A 16,781-nucleotide genomic window follows, 5' to 3' on the forward strand; every position below is an offset into this window, starting at 1 on the left:
TTTATTTTTTTCATACCGTTTTATTATCTATTTATTTTGTGTAATTATGCAACTGTTAGGTTGTGTAAATATTTAAAGTTAACAATTGACTAAAGTTTTTGGCCACATAGTGATGTTTTTGTCCAGATGAATGTGTAACTCTGCTGTGTCTCAGGTTACTGTGGGGCCGACGTCAAAGCACTTTGCACAGAGGCTGCGCTAGCGGCTCTGCGGCGGCGCTATCCTCAGATCTACGGCAGCAGCCAGCGTTATCAGCTGGACGTGGGCTCCATCGTTTTGGGGCCGCAGGACTTTGGTCGTGCTCTGCGGTCCATAGTACCTGCGGGTCAAAGGACCCTGGCTCCACCCGGCTATGCCCTTTCCTGCGTGTTGAAGCCCCTGCTGGAGCCCACTCTGGCCCAAACGCTGACCTGCCTGATGCGAGTCTTCCCCCACGCAGAGCTCCTGCACAGGGAACACACACACGGTACTCTCCCATTTCCTGCTGTTGGATTTTATGTTGTTCAGTGAGTTATTTCTGCTATACATCACAGGTACAAAAATTGCTTTAATTAGTTTTTTCCCTTTGACCTTCTTTTCTCATTTAGGTGTTTCATCATCCATTCAGATCTATTTTTTGTGCCTTACATACAGGGCTTTATAATTACCACCTCATATTTCTGCTGGGAATACAAGTAGTATTTTTTTTTCCCCCCAGTGTTTTTAATGACTGCTCTCTTTGTAATAAGTCATATGACTCATCCCACTATTTAGTCTTGAGCTTTTCTCTGCTGTAATTATACCATTAAACTGCTTGTGTGTATATGTATGTATGTATGCATGCGCGCGTGTGTATGTGTATATATTTATATATATAATTATTTATTTATTTATTTTCACAAGTGCAAGATTTTCCATTTATTACTGAGGGATGTTTTATTTACTACTAAGGCAAAGGGAGAATAAAATATAAGAAAATAAAATAATAATTATTTTATGTTTATGTATTTATTTATTTATCTATCTATCTATCTATCAGAGTAACTTTCCCCAATACTAATGCATCAAATCAAAGCACTTTTCCTGTTGCATGTTGTTTAATTTGTTTTCTGTTTTAGTTAAACTGCTGTTTTTGTAAACCACTCTGAAGCTGAAGAAATGTCAGCAGAAATGTAAAGTTGTTTCTCTGTGACAGACACTGACAATCATCTGTTGGTGGAGGACTCGTACAGTGAGGACGAGGAATGTCTTGGTGCTCCTTCCATTTATGAAGCTCAGTCAGGATTGCTGAAGGAAGCAGCTTCCTGCACGACCCATAAACCCTTTCTCCACTTTACCACGTGAGTCAATTGAATTCATACAGAACTCCGCTTTCATCCTCAGCACACTTTAATATTAAATACACTGAGGCCCTTTGTTTATTATGCTTATGTTGCAATTGAAATAGTACATCTTAATTTTTTACCACGAGTACAGCCCTTCATGCTGATATGACAATAGAAAATAAACTAAACAAAACTTGTCAAATGTAAAAGTTTTGAAGGGGTTTATATGATAAAATCAAATGCTGTGTTTTGCTGCCATCTGTTGGTATGCTGCAGGACTATCAGTTTGTGCTGAGAAGCCTTGTGTTCCTCAGAAGACCTACTTCAATCGTGTTTGCATTGATTTGTTCTTCATGGTTCAGTAAAACGGAGTTTTATGGCATTAGCTTGCGATCATCAATATTTGCAGCTCCTCACACTTAAAAGAGATGTTGGCAAGTGGTTCATCTTAATATTAATATAGATGACAAATGCATGAAAATTTGTCCTCCCTAAAGAGCTGCCAACTTTATCAATTACCTTATTTATTTCTCTTCATTATTGGAGTTTTATTTAGCTGTCGTAGCTTCATTCCAGTTGTCAGCAACTCTTCCTAAATGAGAAACTGAGGCAGATTCTCAAAACTATCATCTGTGTAGACAGCATTTCTGTGCTTCTAGGTTTGATTTTAATGTTCCTAACTCAGCTAGACAGATGCATAGATAGATAGTGACCTTTTTGTTTTTGTTTCAGTTCTGCCTACCAGCAGCCCACCTCTTACCGGCCACGGCTGCTGCTGTCGGGACCCCAGGGTGCGGGGCAGAGCACACACCTGGCCCCTGCTGTGCTGCACCACCTGGAGAAGTTCACTGTGCACCGTCTCGACCTACCCACGCTATACTCCGTCAGTGCCAAAACCCCAGAGGAGTCCTGTGCCCAGGCAAGCCGAAACACACCATCACTTTTGAAGACTTCACACGTCCAGTGTGTGGTGCTGTGGGCTTGTAGTAGTATTGTTGTGCTTAAAATGTGTGATGATTGTAGTCAGCGCATGCTATCCACCTTATTTTCTACATAGGAGTGAATGCGGTCATTTGTAACGTCTGTGTGTCTGTGTGTAGGTGTTTCGTGAGGCTCGGCGCTGTGTACCCAGCATCATCTACATGCCTCACATCAGTGACTGGTGGGAAGCCATCAGTGAGATGGTCAAGAGCAGCTTCCTCACACTCCTGCAGGATGTACCCTCATTCACACCGCTCCTCATCCTCGCCACAGCAGAGACAGTCTACCAGCAGCTCCCAGACGAGGTGACCAATCTGTTCCCTGAACATACCCCTAAACCTAAATTAGGGCGGTGCGATATATCGAACACGATATTCATGCGCATCTCGTCAGTAAAGCCGGTTCCGTGATTAGCGCTAAATCTCCATCACCTGTTTTCAAATAGAGCGCCGTTTAATACACAGAGCCGTAGGTCACTGACAAGCTATGCAATATCGCGTTCATTATCGCAGATGAATCGCCTTCGATAAAACGCAATATTGTGTAGCTTGTCAGTGATCTACGGCTCTGTGTATTAAATGGCGCTCTATTTCATGACATTCAGTGTTAAACTGTAAATTCCGTTTTTAAACTAGGTTCCGCCATTCCGTCCACGTTTTCTGCATCGCGGAAATTATATGGCCCTACGCGTCAAGAACTGGGTTGACCGGGTACTCTGTACCACCAGTACTTAAAAAAAACCTGTTACCGTGACGTTTTCATTTTTTTTAGTACCCACTTGGTACCGAAGTACCGGGTCTTTTGACAGCACTAGTTTGAACTAAGATGTCCATACAGCGATCTGCCACACCACATCATTGTCCAAACGACATTTGTTGTTTGAATTACCATATAACATCGACAGAATTTGAACGATCAGTCTTTAAGGTTTGTTTTGAATTTTTTGCTTCATTGTTTCTATTTTTTTTATTTCTAGTCTAAAAGATCGATCTTGCGTATTTCTCTCAATCTCAATTTAAAGGTGCAGTAAGTGATTTTTGAGAAACGCTGTTGAAAGTGGATCAGGCCGAACACCAAAACTCACTTGTAGCCAATCACCAGTAAGGGGTGTGTCCACTCATGATGGAGGAGGTGCCTGTGTTGCATAGTGTGTCTGTGAATTTGGGGGTGAAGCTATGAAGATAGAGGTGTGATCCTTTTGGGTGGGGGTGTGTTTGGTGATTTCAAATATCAACAGTGTTTCTCAGAAATTGCTTACTGCTCCTTTAAGAATCAATATCAGTTCATTAAAATGAAGATTTCTAATACTAGGAAAATATAAAATAGATATATAAAATTTTCACACGTGTAGTTGTAAAACAAACGCTGTATTTGCGGTGTGTGTGTATAAATATATATAATGTATGTGTATTAGGGGTGGGAGAAAAAATCGATTCTCCGATGCGTTGCGATTCTCTCTTCAACGATTCTGAATCGATTCTGAGCTTGGTTTTTTACCCCGCATATGGCACGTGTATGCACTAGAGACGTGGCGGGCTTCATTGCACAGAATTTGCACTGTGAGACACGCTTGCTTGACAGTGTGTGCTTCCACCCACCGTGTTTTACTATAGATATGCTTAGACAAAACATCTGATATATGGAAATAGATCTGTGCATTAGTGTGAATGCAGCCTGTTAAAGCTGCCAGTGTCTATCATCTCATCAATAATAATCAAATGGCAATAAAAAGGAAAACCCATACTATTGTCTGTAAACTTTTGGATACTTAAACAACACTTATTTTAAATAAGTAATTGTTTTAAAAAGTAGCCTGCTTATATAATAAAAAAAGGTAAATTTTGCACAAAATAAATTTGATATAAAATTTATATGAAAATGTAGCCATGTGCAGTAATATTGAAAACTGAGAATGAGATGCATTGTGATATTGAGTTGATAGTGATAATCGTAATTGAATTAAATCGTGAAACCAACATTCACACCCCTACTTTTAAGATGGCAGTACTGACATACAGAGATTCCAACTATAAACAGCATAGAAACTGCAATTTTGGTTAAGATGTAAAGTTGTAAAGATGTATTTGCACAGCCGAAGAATTAATTGGGGAAAAAATGTAGATCAAGAAGCTTTTTGAAATCGGATCGTGACTCTCAGAAACGAGATCAGATCGTGAAGTGCCTGAAGATTGTAGTATTTTTATTTATTTTTGTAGTATTTCAACCTTTTCTTTTTGTTTTCTTTTCGACTTTTTGTCCCTCGTTCTCCTTTTTCTTTAAGGCCTGACCTGTATCCGTCATTTCCTTTCTATTCTTTTCTAGTCCTTTTCTAAGCACACCAGGAGTTTTAGAATCAATTCTCAAAGACATGGCAGGAAGAGCATGTGAAAGAAGTCTTTAAAATGAAAGAGGGAGTGAGAGGGTGGAATGAAGAGATAAGTAATGCAGTCTGAAGTCACACAACCCAAAAAAAAAAAAAAAACCCTCTCTCTTAATTATGCTGACGGGGAGTCACTCTGGCAGCTCTGCGGTTTCACCTCACAATCCAACATCAAGCGCCTCCAGCGGCTCATGCTGTGCGCCCCATGCATCCCAGGGTGCGTCGCTGGGCGACTTGTGATTGGCTGGTGGCGAAGCCCTTGATCATAGCCCCTGCTGCAGAGACTGATGCCCACCAGGAGGGCACGAGAGTGTTTAGAATAAAAGAATTAATGTTATTGACAGCCCCGTCTCTCACTCGCTCTTTTCCTGCAAGGTGTGTTCATTAAAGCCTGTCTCATTCCTCTGAGGAAAGACACATGTTTAATTGATAGTAGACGAGGATGGGTTGCTTATTTCACCCTCTATGTGGTGCTGGGTTCTGTTACACTTGTTTTTTGTTTTCTCATACGCTTCAGGGCTCGCAAAATTTCAAAATCCCTGGTAGCCCTTCGGTCATGTACTCTTCAGATTTTGGTAGCCCGAAAATTAATTTAACTAGCCCGAATTAAAGAATTACTATTTTATTTTATTTATTTATTTATTTATTTATTTTTAAATACAGAAAATGAGATAGGAGTTTAAATGTCAATCAAAAATATTTTCAATACACAAATATCAACACGTATGAAGGAAGGAATTTTATTTCACTATTTATAGGGTGTCTGCAGAATTTATGACCCATTTTAAGAGCTGCACAAGTAAAATTAACACAGAATGAGTGGGGTTGGACAATGTCTATGGTAACATACAGTTTTGAGCCATAAAATTACATGATTTACAGTTCAGATACAGGTTTTCACAAAAACAAAAATCTTATACAACAGCGTTTCAGGCTATAGACCGTTTTTATGAAAAGTGATCAATCAAGCATATAAATTATGTTAATTTAAAACGTATAAGTATTACTGTCTTAATTGTTTAGATTTTTAAAAGGCACATCAACTTCTTTCACATTTTCAACCATGTGTTTGCTGCGTAAAAACATGAGTTGATATTTGCATTGATCTGACCATAAACAGCGAGAAAGGCTTATTGGAAATGCAGATTCACTCTCTGCCACGAGGTGGCGCTTTAGGAGCGCTGAAATATTGCAGTTTCCCCGGAAACGCTGTACACAAAGCAGCTCCGCACTTATAAACGCTGCTTTATCAGGAATTATAGGTAAAAAAAAAAAAAATGCCAAAGACACGTTTCTGAGGACAGTCGGTTCCCTTCAGATACATTCACATAAAGACATCCGCGCCGTGTTTTGACTTTAAACGTGCAGAGCTCATTATTTATTCAATGACATCATTGCCTTTTGAAGTTTAATCCTGCCGCGACTCTTGTTTTTCCGTCTCCAACTGTAAGACCTCTTGAAATTATAATTAAGATTTAAGATAAGAATTATACATTTCTTATACCATTTAACGTATTTAAAACTTTTTATGGCCTTAATTTTGTAACAACTAACTTTGAGTTTTTAAGGACCCTCTGGAGGTCTGTATTTAAGGAGCCCGTCGGGCAGGCGGTGATGCATTGTGGTAGCCCGACTGGAAAACACAATAGCCCCGGGACGTCGGGCTAGTGATTTTGCGAGCCCTGCGCTTTGATAATTTGACTCTACTTTCAATGTTGAATGACCCTTTTGAAGACCCCAGTGGTGTCTTGATGTTGAAATTCTACCTATATGACAGTGTTTGCATTATGAATCTGCAGTCACTAAATATTTTGCTCTGTTAGGTTTGAATTCTTCTTCTTTTTCTTAATGTTTTTTTTAAAATCAGCATCAGTCAACGTTGGATATACTGGCCATGGCCAATATTGGATATTTAAGTGTATGTTTTCCTCTATTTTTAAGTTTTTAGATTACCTTTGCCATCATGTTACGCTCACATAGTTGATGTTAAAAAAATAAAAATAAAATAAAATAAAAAAAAGCTTTCATTTAATAACACTGTTAAATGTCATTAACAAACCTCAAAATGAATTTCAATTTTTCATGCTGTACATTCTAAATTTATATTTAAAATTACTTATGTTAGTTTACATTTTATTTTTAGTTGTTTTATAGTATAATTTTGGCCATTTATTAGTTATTGGCCATAACTGTAATTATGTACACTATTTATTTGTAGTTAATTATTATTTAATTGCAAATAATGATTAACTTATTATTGTCCAGATTTATTTTAAATAGGTTCATTTGTAGTTTCACCTCTGAAAGAACTTTCCTTTTGGCATACTTCATCTAGGTTGCACAGCCCTATTGGTTTATGTTAACCAACACTGTCTAGTGTTAACCAATATTCAAGCATCTATTTATCTCTTGCAAATTCTGGTTTAAATGCTTCCTTAAAGTGTGTCTTTTGAAGTCTCAACAGAATAGCATTCCTCCACAATCTTGCTTTGGCTCCATTGTGGTACAGGATGCCCACTCTTCATGATGCAATCCATTTCTGGTGGATACTATCAAGTTCCACCCTACATTTCATTTAGTTATTTATTTATTTGTCCTTGTTTGAATCAGAAATACGTCGTAGTGTGGAAGTAAAATGGGTTGCGAATGTCATTTTATGTTGACTTCAACTCCCGAGTTTTGACAACCACAGAAGATCTAAAGTGGCTTTGAATGGTGAAGTGAGCAAATTCAGAGAATCGGATGTTTGAATCCACAAAGCCTGTTCCCACTTTGAAATGTACCCCAAGGCCCCTTCAGTGGAATCGTACCATCCTTGCTCTGAATCGTACCACCCTTACCTTGGTGTGAGAGTCGTCTCTTCATCCGGGCAGGGGGTCCTGCGCTAAAGCTGCGATCAATACTGGAGCTTCACAGTAATACCACAAGAGCTCCTATGGTCAGATTCCCGGCCTCTCCCACTCATGAACACATGAATCCAGGGCCTCTGAGATTTGGAGATGGAGAGTTTGTGTGTGGAATTCAGAAAGGAGTACTGTGAAGGATCAGGAGGTGTTTGGCCTTCACTGATGTCAGCAGGTAGTTATATGAAACACCCGGTAGTCATGCTTTAGAATGAGATGGAAATGCACTTTCCTGAACTGATAAATAAACTTTTAAAGTAACCCTTGGGAAGAAGTACATAAGTGACTTATGTTGCATGGATGAATATGTTGGTTTCTGGAATCTGTTGGTTTTATCTGTGATCACCAAACTGAATCTGACTAGCTAGTATCCCACCAAATTGAATCGCAGCACTAAATCTAAATTTTTGTTGTTTTCTGGTCAAAATTATTTATTATTATTATTATTATTATTATTATTATTATTATTGTTGTTATTTTAGAGCTCCAGGTTTGCTCTACGTACGTGTTTGCAGGGACCTATGTTTTGCAACAATTTTGTGATTTGTCGATAATTTTGTGATGATGACTATATTATTGTTATTACTAAATTTAAAAAAATAATAAACTAAATAATGCATATTGAAATTATAATATTTCACTGTAAACTCAAAAAAATCAAGTATTTAATCATTTACATTACACAGTAAAACTGCAATAATAATATTTATAACTATCTTTTAATTTATTTATTTTCAAATGTTAAACCATCTTTTTTGGCAAAAAGCCATTAAGCCATTTTGTTGACAACAGCTGGTTTACAAGTGCTTCTCATTACAAATTTGGGAAGATTGTTGACACGTGTTGTGTTTCCAAATGTGTGCTTTAAGCATCCAGCACAATCAGAGATATGGAGTTCATGTGAAGCAATATTTACTTTGAACTGAGACTTTTTGCTATGACAAAACAAAATCACAATATGGCTTAGTGTGATTATTTCGATTAATTGTGCAGCCCTATTCAGGGCTCCAGACTGCGACTAAATCGGTCACAAATAAAAAAAAATATAAAAAATAAATATCACAAAAATATTAATTTGGGAGTGAAGTTTTTGTAGTTACATTTACATGTGAAACTGATTTTGCGATCACATCTTTTATGTTCACACATTAAACTGAGACGATGCGCATCAAAGATTTAGTGGAAAAAAAGTTTCAAACAGTCCTCATCTCTGCCAAAATGCCTGCTAAATGCAGCTCAGTTGTGCAGCGCAAGAGAGATCAACAAGACGGAGACATGCAAAGTGATAGTGCAGAAAAGCAGTGTCTATTTCGTGCACAACTTGAACAAACTTCCAACAGGTAAAGCTGTTAGCTGTGTGGATATTGGCAATATCATTAACAATTCTTGTTTATAATCATTACTAATATGGCTTCTTGTTATCAAGATATTAGTCTATAGCTATACTGCGTTCTATATGCGTGAACTTCATATTAGCCTGTTTGCAGCTCTCTTGCCGTCCAGTAATCACAATAAGCTTTGTGCTTTGTTACTTCTTAATAAACAAAGTATCAGCTTTAACATTCTGCCAAATTCATAACGAAATTCATAAAATAAATATGGTTTTGGCGCTCTTGAATGCGGCAGGCGCAGTCGGTTTAGCGCCTCTGTTCAAGCGGCAAATGTTGTGGATAGGGTCTTTAAAACAGCTCTATTCATTTATACTGTTATCAGCACAAGTTGAAGTAGATTCGTCTCTTGTCTCTGAGATAATATGCGCTGTTAATGCAGCGTTAGAAAACTGTCAGTTTTTTTACTTTCACTTTCTGTAAGACTGAAGTTAAGACGTTCACCGGCATAACTATTGCACAAAGTTTGCACGTTGCTTGTGTGATATCCATTGGCTCGCCTTCTACTGTATAAACTACATGAATACATGAAAGAGGAATCAACTCTTTCAAGGTATGCCGCACTGTCTGAAACACGTCTCTATGCTTGTGCGCGCTTCGGGTGTGTGCGAGTACAGCGCGCAAGTAACCAATTGAGTTCTGTTTCGTTTCTTCTTGTGGTTTTAAATAGATTGAACGTGTAAATTGGCAAATTAATCTGCGAATCACATGCCGAACGGTGGGGTCTGGACCTGGTCCGTATATCACGGATCAACTGCGATCCGTTTAAGCCCTATGACAGATCAGAGCAATCTTTTATTTACTAATTTAACCATCGTCAAATTGCTACTCGATATCAATCGCATACAACGAAAATAAAGAGTAATTAGAAAAATCATTTACGCACAATAAATAACAGAGCGTCATATCTATACACATTTTCCCCAGAACTTTCTCGTGACCCGGTAGGAATTCTTCCACGACCCGGTGGTTGGGGACCTCTGTTCTACAAGATGGATTAAAATGCTGATAAAGTCAAGAAAAGATTAGACAAACATATGACAGCATGATTGAAATGTCAAAATGTTTTAAAAAGTTATAAATAAAGCGCGCTTATTCTGTGGCACCTAAAAAAAAAAAATTGGCACCTAAGATTTTTTTCTTATAGGAGCCAATGGCTCCTTACTCGATTTTTTTATTTTATTTTTTTGGCCTGGAGCCCTGCTATTTCTAATGAAAAAAAATTAAGTGTCAAAATTATGAGTGAATGGCATGAGCTGATCATAACTAGTTGATTCAGACCAAGTTGTTTTGGCCAAATCTTTGAAACAAACCAAAGATTTCTTTGTCATTTGGCTTGCTTGCCATTTTGGCATGCTTTTTTGAAAGCAAGAAAGTGCCTCACTCATCCTCTCCTTCCTTTTCCCATATTAATTATACTTTTATTAATTGTACGAAATCAACATGCTGACAGATGTCGTTGTAATATTTTAAAAAGCCGGCATACCTTAGTAACAATTTCCTGTTCCAGTCACCTCAAGTAGGCCTTAAGTGGGAAGATATTGAACCTGCTTTTGTTCAAGATTTTAAAAAGTCCATTAGCCCAGAGCTTATCCGCATTAAGTGCAACCCAAATATGCAAAGTAGAAGCTCCAGAACAGTTTGCACTGGCCTTCGGCTTCTGGCACATTCAGCGAGACAGCTGTCCTCTCTGCGGCACTGCACGTCAGGGGTGAGGCCTCCGATAAATTAAAAGAAACGGGAACAAAATAACCACTAAAAATCTCTCAACTCGTCCGTTCCCTCACATTTCTTAAAGAGAAAGATGTAGAGCCAGATGCCAGTTCCGTCTGTAAACAGCATCTGCAGTGAGGGCAGGTGGTATAGATCACAGGGAGGAGGTACGTGCCCCTGTGCTCGGGTGCGGGAAGAGTTTTGGCTCATGCCAGCGCATGTAGGAGGGATGCCAGCAGTCAGCTCCAGCAGTGTAAGGTTACACCTCAGTGTGCACTTGTTAGTTCACTATAACACCTTCAGGGTCTGCATTGAGCAGCCTGATGTCTTTTTATCTATCTGTGTAATTTTGTCTTTCAGTGCTTTAATCTTGGTCAATATGGGTAATGATAATTAATAAAACAAACTATATATGGTTAAAATCAATCAATAACTTTACAAAATCTGTCAATAAAATTGGCTTTAAAAGTATCATGTTTTTTTATGATATTCCAGCTTAACTTGCATAAGTTTAACTAGTCTTTTTTTACTTGTTTTTCAATACAACATAATAATAATAAAACAAATATTTTGGTCTAATTTTCCAGTTAAAATATATAAAAATCCTTGAATCAAGATAAATGTACTTGAGACACCATACTTAAAGATGCTAAGATTCATTGTTAGATGTGCTCCAGCACAGTTTTTTCCCCCCACTTTTTTTGCAAAATACATTTATCTTGTTTCAAGTGTTTTTTGTATTTTTATTTTTTTGTATTTAAACTGGAAAACTAAACTAAAATATTAATTACAAGTAGGATTTTTGCAGTGTATAGATGACCAGTTTGTATGTCGGTTTTCCCCAAAGTGTGAATACTGTGATGTTTGAAGGGAAATTCTACCCAAAAAGGTTTTCAAACTTGTTTGACTTTTCAATTCACATCAGAAAAGAAGACATATTGGAGAACGTTGGGGTTCAAATTACATTGCATCTCATTGACTTTTATTGTATGGACAAAAAAATACATTTTTCAAAATCTCTTCCACAGTAGAAAGTTAGTCACAAAGGGTTTTTGTATGACACGAGGGTGAGTAAATAATGACAGCATTTTCATTTTTGAATTACCGTATTGACCCGAATATAAGACGATGTTTTTTTCTTGGAAATACATCTGAAAAAACGTGGTCGTCTTATATTCAGGGTCTAGACTTTGACATGTCAGTAATACACCCACAACAATAGGTGGCGCCAAAAACGCATAAAACGAGTGTGCCATGAAATATGTAATGTAATGTGTTGTAAAGATCGCGAGTGAAAACAAGAGAAAAAGAAAAGCTTACAGCGGCAGAGTCGTGACTGTCATGTTAGCCTGATGGGACCAAACTTCCTCTGTAAGTGATTTTAAAACATAAGAGAGTACCCAGATTTGAAGACTATAATAAGATTTCACTTCTACTGTTAATAAAATTTTGGTAGGCTACTATGAGATTGATAGCCTACATGTTATATAATTCAGATGGGCTACCTGTTATTTGTATGGTATATCAAAAAGTGTATATTTTTCAATGTCATTGTTGGTACATTTTACCAGTATTTACCATACTTTCAAAACAAAAATTAAAATAGGAAAAATATGCAATTTGAAAATAACTTAAGAAAAAATGTGTTTTACAGAGAGAGAGAGAGAGAGAGAAAAAACAAAAAACAAAAAATTTGGTTTTCAAAAAGCCTTTTTCCAAAATGTACATCTGGAAAAAGGGGGGTCGTCTTATAATCAGGGTCGTCTTATATTCGGGACAATACGGTAAATATCCCTTTAAGTTTCAATCAGTGGGGCATTCCCCCCCCCCCCATTTTTTAATGTTTATTCACATTTAACATCCTGAAAATGTCGCATTATGAAAGTAAATTTCATTGCACATGTCCTTTTGATGTTGACTTTAAATTCAGATATCACACCGGTTTGCAAATCCCAACTGTAGTATTTATCAGTTTCTTATCTGCTTGTTGTTCATTTGAAGTGAAGATGAAACGTGTCAATAAGAGAATGACAGGAAGAGACGAGAAATGTTTTTGATTTCCACATTTTCTCAAGATGCCTTGTTCTCTGGCGAGTTGAAAGGCCTATTTAGTCTCTCGGCTCTCTTCCTCTCAGAATCTGCATTAGTCTCCAAGGCTTCCATCAGCTCTGAGACAAATCATAAAATCACTACCTGGCTCTTTTGTGGGCTACTTGCTTTGCTTCCCTTCATCTTTCCTCAAGAGTTTGGACCAAAGAAGCCTGAAAGCAACCTGAGTGGTAACAAATCTGCCAAGAAGGGACAAAGACATAAAATAATGCAGTTGATGAGGGATTGTTTGGATCTTCAACACCTGCTCATGATTGGAAATTGAACTTAAAGTGCTCTGCGGGTCCTCATTATGGAGAAATTCTCTCCTAAATCTGTTGCCTCCTTGTAATACTTGGGGAGCCCTGGAGTCTTTTTGAAGTGGCTCAGTTTGCGCTTAGATATGAGAGCTTTCCGATATTTAGTAGTCTTTAGCCTTTAACTGAATTCATTTGTCCTGATTGCCGCAGCCTTGAAGAAACTTACTTGAACTTACAGTGAAGTTTTAACTGCTGATTCAGTTAAAAAAAAAACCTCCCAGACTTCAGTAATTGGACTGGCACTGCACACTTTACCATGTGAAATTAGAGTTGAATGTAGCAATATGAAGCTGCTCATTAAAACACTCTCTTCAGTGACACCTGTGACCATGTGCACCAGACACTGGTCATTATTTTCAGGTTTTCTCTTCATGCACGAGTCTTTGGCTGTCGTGAAGGATGCGTGCATCATCACATTTCTTCTCCATCCTTTCATTATGTTCCGTCAAATCACTCTTCGTTAAAGCCTTTTGTTATCCTGCTCTTCTAATTGGCTGACTGATGGCGGCCATGAATTTGTCAAGTAGGACATGTTTCTGGGATGCCATGTTTTGTTGGTCCTAGAGCTGAATTTTAACAACTACCCCTAAAATTAGAGTAAATCATTTGCTGATTTAAAAACAAAGTTGTAACCTAAACCGGTAACACTTTAGAATACTGTTCCGTTGTTAATGAATAACTACACAGGAAAAAATGACTAATGCACTATTAACATTGTAGTAACTACTATTAACTAGCAAGAAACTCTGATTAACGATTTATTAAGTAATAGCGCTCAGTTGAAACTGGTAGTTCACTATTAGCTAACCAATAACTACTATTTTTTTCATATATCCTGAGAACTCCTAATAACTACTTTATACAGGTTCATAATTAATGTGAATTATGTATAATGAATAATTAATTCTAAAATGAAGATCATGGTAACCCATTAGTAATGACTCGAGTATTACCAAATCCTTCTAAATGAACTGCTAATTACTTGGATCAGTATTCTAAAGTGAAGATCATGGTAACCCAGTAGTAATGATTTAAGTGTTACCAAATCTAGCTAAATGAATTACTAACCAGGACCTTACAAAAACCTTAAAAGTTTACAATGACTTCAGTAATTACTAGGGAGTTATGATCTTCACTTTAGAATACTGATCCAAATAATGACAAATTCCTTTAGAAGGATGTAGTAACACCTGAATAATTACTATTCAGTACTTTACAAAAACCTCAAAAGCTTACAATGATTTCAGTCATTACTAGGGAGTTATCATGATCTTCACTTTAGAATACTGATCCAAATAATTAGTAATTCCTTCTGAAGAATTTGGTAATACTTGAGTCATTACTAGTGGGTTACCATGACCTTTACTTGAGAATGAATTATACATTATGTATTATTAATATTAATTATCAACCTGTATACAGTAGTTCCTAGTAGTTCTTGGGGAGGTATGAAAAAAATACAGGTGCTGGTCATATAATTAGAATATCATCAAAAAGTTGATTTATTTCACTAATTCCATTCAAAAAGTGAAACTTGTATATTATATTCATTCATTACGCACAGACTGATATATTTCAAATGTTTATTTCTTTTAATTTTGATGATTTAGAGCTTACAGCTCATGAAAGTCAAAAATCAGTATCTCAGAATATTGGAATATTACTTAAGACCAATACAAAGGATTTTTAGAAATCTTGGCCAACTGAAAAGTATGAAAATGAAAAGTATGAGCATGTACAGCACTCAATACTTAGTTGGGGCTCCTTTTGCCTGAATTACTGCAGCAATGCGGCGTGGCATGGAGTCGATCAGTCTGTGGCACTGCTCAGGTGTTATGAGAGCCCAGGTTGCTCTGATAGTGGCCTTCAGCTCATCTGCATTGTTGGGTCTGGTGTCTCTCATCTTCCTCTTGACAATACCCCATAGATTCTCTATGGGGTTCAGGTCAGGCGAGTTTGCTGGCCAATCAAGCACAGTAACACTATGGTCATTGAACCAGCTTTTGGTACCTTTGGCAGTGTGGGCAGGTGCCAAGTCCTGCTGGAAAATGAAATCAGCATCTCCATAAAGCTTGTCAACAGAAGGAAGCATGAAGTGCTCTAAAATTTCCTGGTAGATGGCTGCGTTGACTGTGGACATCAGAAAACACAGTGGACCAACACCAGCAGATGACATGGCAGCCCAAATCATCACTGACTGTGGAAACTTTACACTGGACTTCAAGCAACATGGATTCTGTGCCTCTCCACTCTTCCTTCAGACTCTGGGACCTTGATTTCCAAATGAAATGTAAAATTTACTTTCATCTGAAAAGAGGACTTTGGACCACTGAGCAACAGTCCAGTTCTTTTTCTCCACAGCCCAGTTAAGATGCTTCTGATGTTGTCTCTGCTTCAGAAGTGGCTTGGTAGCCCTTTTCCTGAAGACGTCTGAGCGTGGTGACTCTTGATGCACTGACTCCAGCTTCAGTTCTCTCCTTGTGAAGCTCTCCCAAGTGTTTGAATCGGCTTTGCTTGACTGTATTCTCAAGCTTGCGGTCATCCCTGTTGCTTGTGCACCTTTTCCTACCCAAATTCTTCCTTCCAGTCAACTTTGCATTTAATATGCTTTGATACAGCACTCTGTAAACAGCCACACCTTTCAGTAATGACCTTCTGTGACTTACCCTCTTTGTGGAGGGTGTCAATGTTCGTCTTCTGGATCATTGCCAAGTCAGCAGTCTTCTCCATTATTGTGGTTTCAAAGAACAAGAGATACCCGGAATTTATACTGTAGGGATGGTCATTTATTCAAACTCAAATGTAAATATTCTAATATTTTGAGATACTGATTTTTGACTTTCATGAGCTGTAAGCTCTAATCATCAAAATTAAAAGAAATAAACATTTGAAATATATCAGTCTGTGTGTAATGAATGAATATAATATACAAGTTTCACTTTTTGAATGGAATTAGTGAAATAAATTAACTTTTTAATGATATTCTAATTATATGACCAGCACCTGTAGTTACTGATTAGCTAATAGTGAGCTACCATATTGGACTAAGCACTATTACTTACTGATTAATTAATCAGAGTTGCTTGTTAGTTACTAGTAGTTACTAGAGTGATAATATTGCATTACTCGTGTTCTTGTGTAGTTATTCATTAATGATGGAACAGTATTCTGAAGTGTTACCCCTAAACCTATTCTGATCGTTAAATAGCCCTAAAATCAGAGGGAAATTATGCATAAAACATGTTGTTCAATCCCTATTTTTAACCTATATGTATCTCTCTCTCTCTCTCTCTCTCTCTCTCTCTCTCTCTGTCTATGTGTGTGTGTATGTATGTGTGTAAAATATATAGAGGGGTGTGTGTGTGTGTATATGTTTATATATGGTGGTCACACATCACATTGGTTTGATTTTCTTTCTGCTTTGGTTTTGCCCTATAAATACTGTTTGTTTACCAACAAACTTTGTTTTCGTAGTTCAAGCTGAGCAGAACAATGCTTCATGCCGGGAGAATATTTTTGAGAGTTAAAGCCCGTCATGCACTGTGCTTTCGGGGGAGAAACGAGAAAAAAAAAGTGTTGCGCAAAGAGTGCTGTGGGAAACCCAAATCGACAGGGTTCAACAAAAGTTTTAAATGAGTTTGTACGTTGGCTGGTTCACTTTTTGGCGAGATGTGTGATGCTTTTTAGTGGAGTCCCAGGGATTT

At 37.5% G+C, this 16,781-nt stretch overlaps 1 protein-coding gene across 2 annotated transcripts in view; it reads left to right on the forward strand.

The window, feature by feature from the left end:
* Positions 1–16,781, forward strand: part of atad2b (ATPase family AAA domain containing 2B) — a 113,722-nt gene that overhangs the window by 24,405 nt on the left and 72,536 nt on the right. For both annotated transcript variants that reach the window (XM_058755507.1, XM_058755508.1), the window contains exons 16-19: positions 155–466; positions 1,175–1,319; positions 2,037–2,223; positions 2,405–2,590. In XM_058755507.1, the coding sequence (XP_058611490.1) occupies positions 155–466; positions 1,175–1,319; positions 2,037–2,223; positions 2,405–2,590 (830 nt within the window). The remainder of the gene's footprint in view (positions 1–154; positions 467–1,174; positions 1,320–2,036; positions 2,224–2,404; positions 2,591–16,781) is intronic.

The sequence above is a fragment of the Onychostoma macrolepis genome, chromosome 20 (genome assembly GCF_012432095.1).
Source record: "Onychostoma macrolepis isolate SWU-2019 chromosome 20, ASM1243209v1, whole genome shotgun sequence".
Taxonomy (NCBI): Eukaryota; Metazoa; Chordata; class Actinopteri; order Cypriniformes; family Cyprinidae; genus Onychostoma; species Onychostoma macrolepis.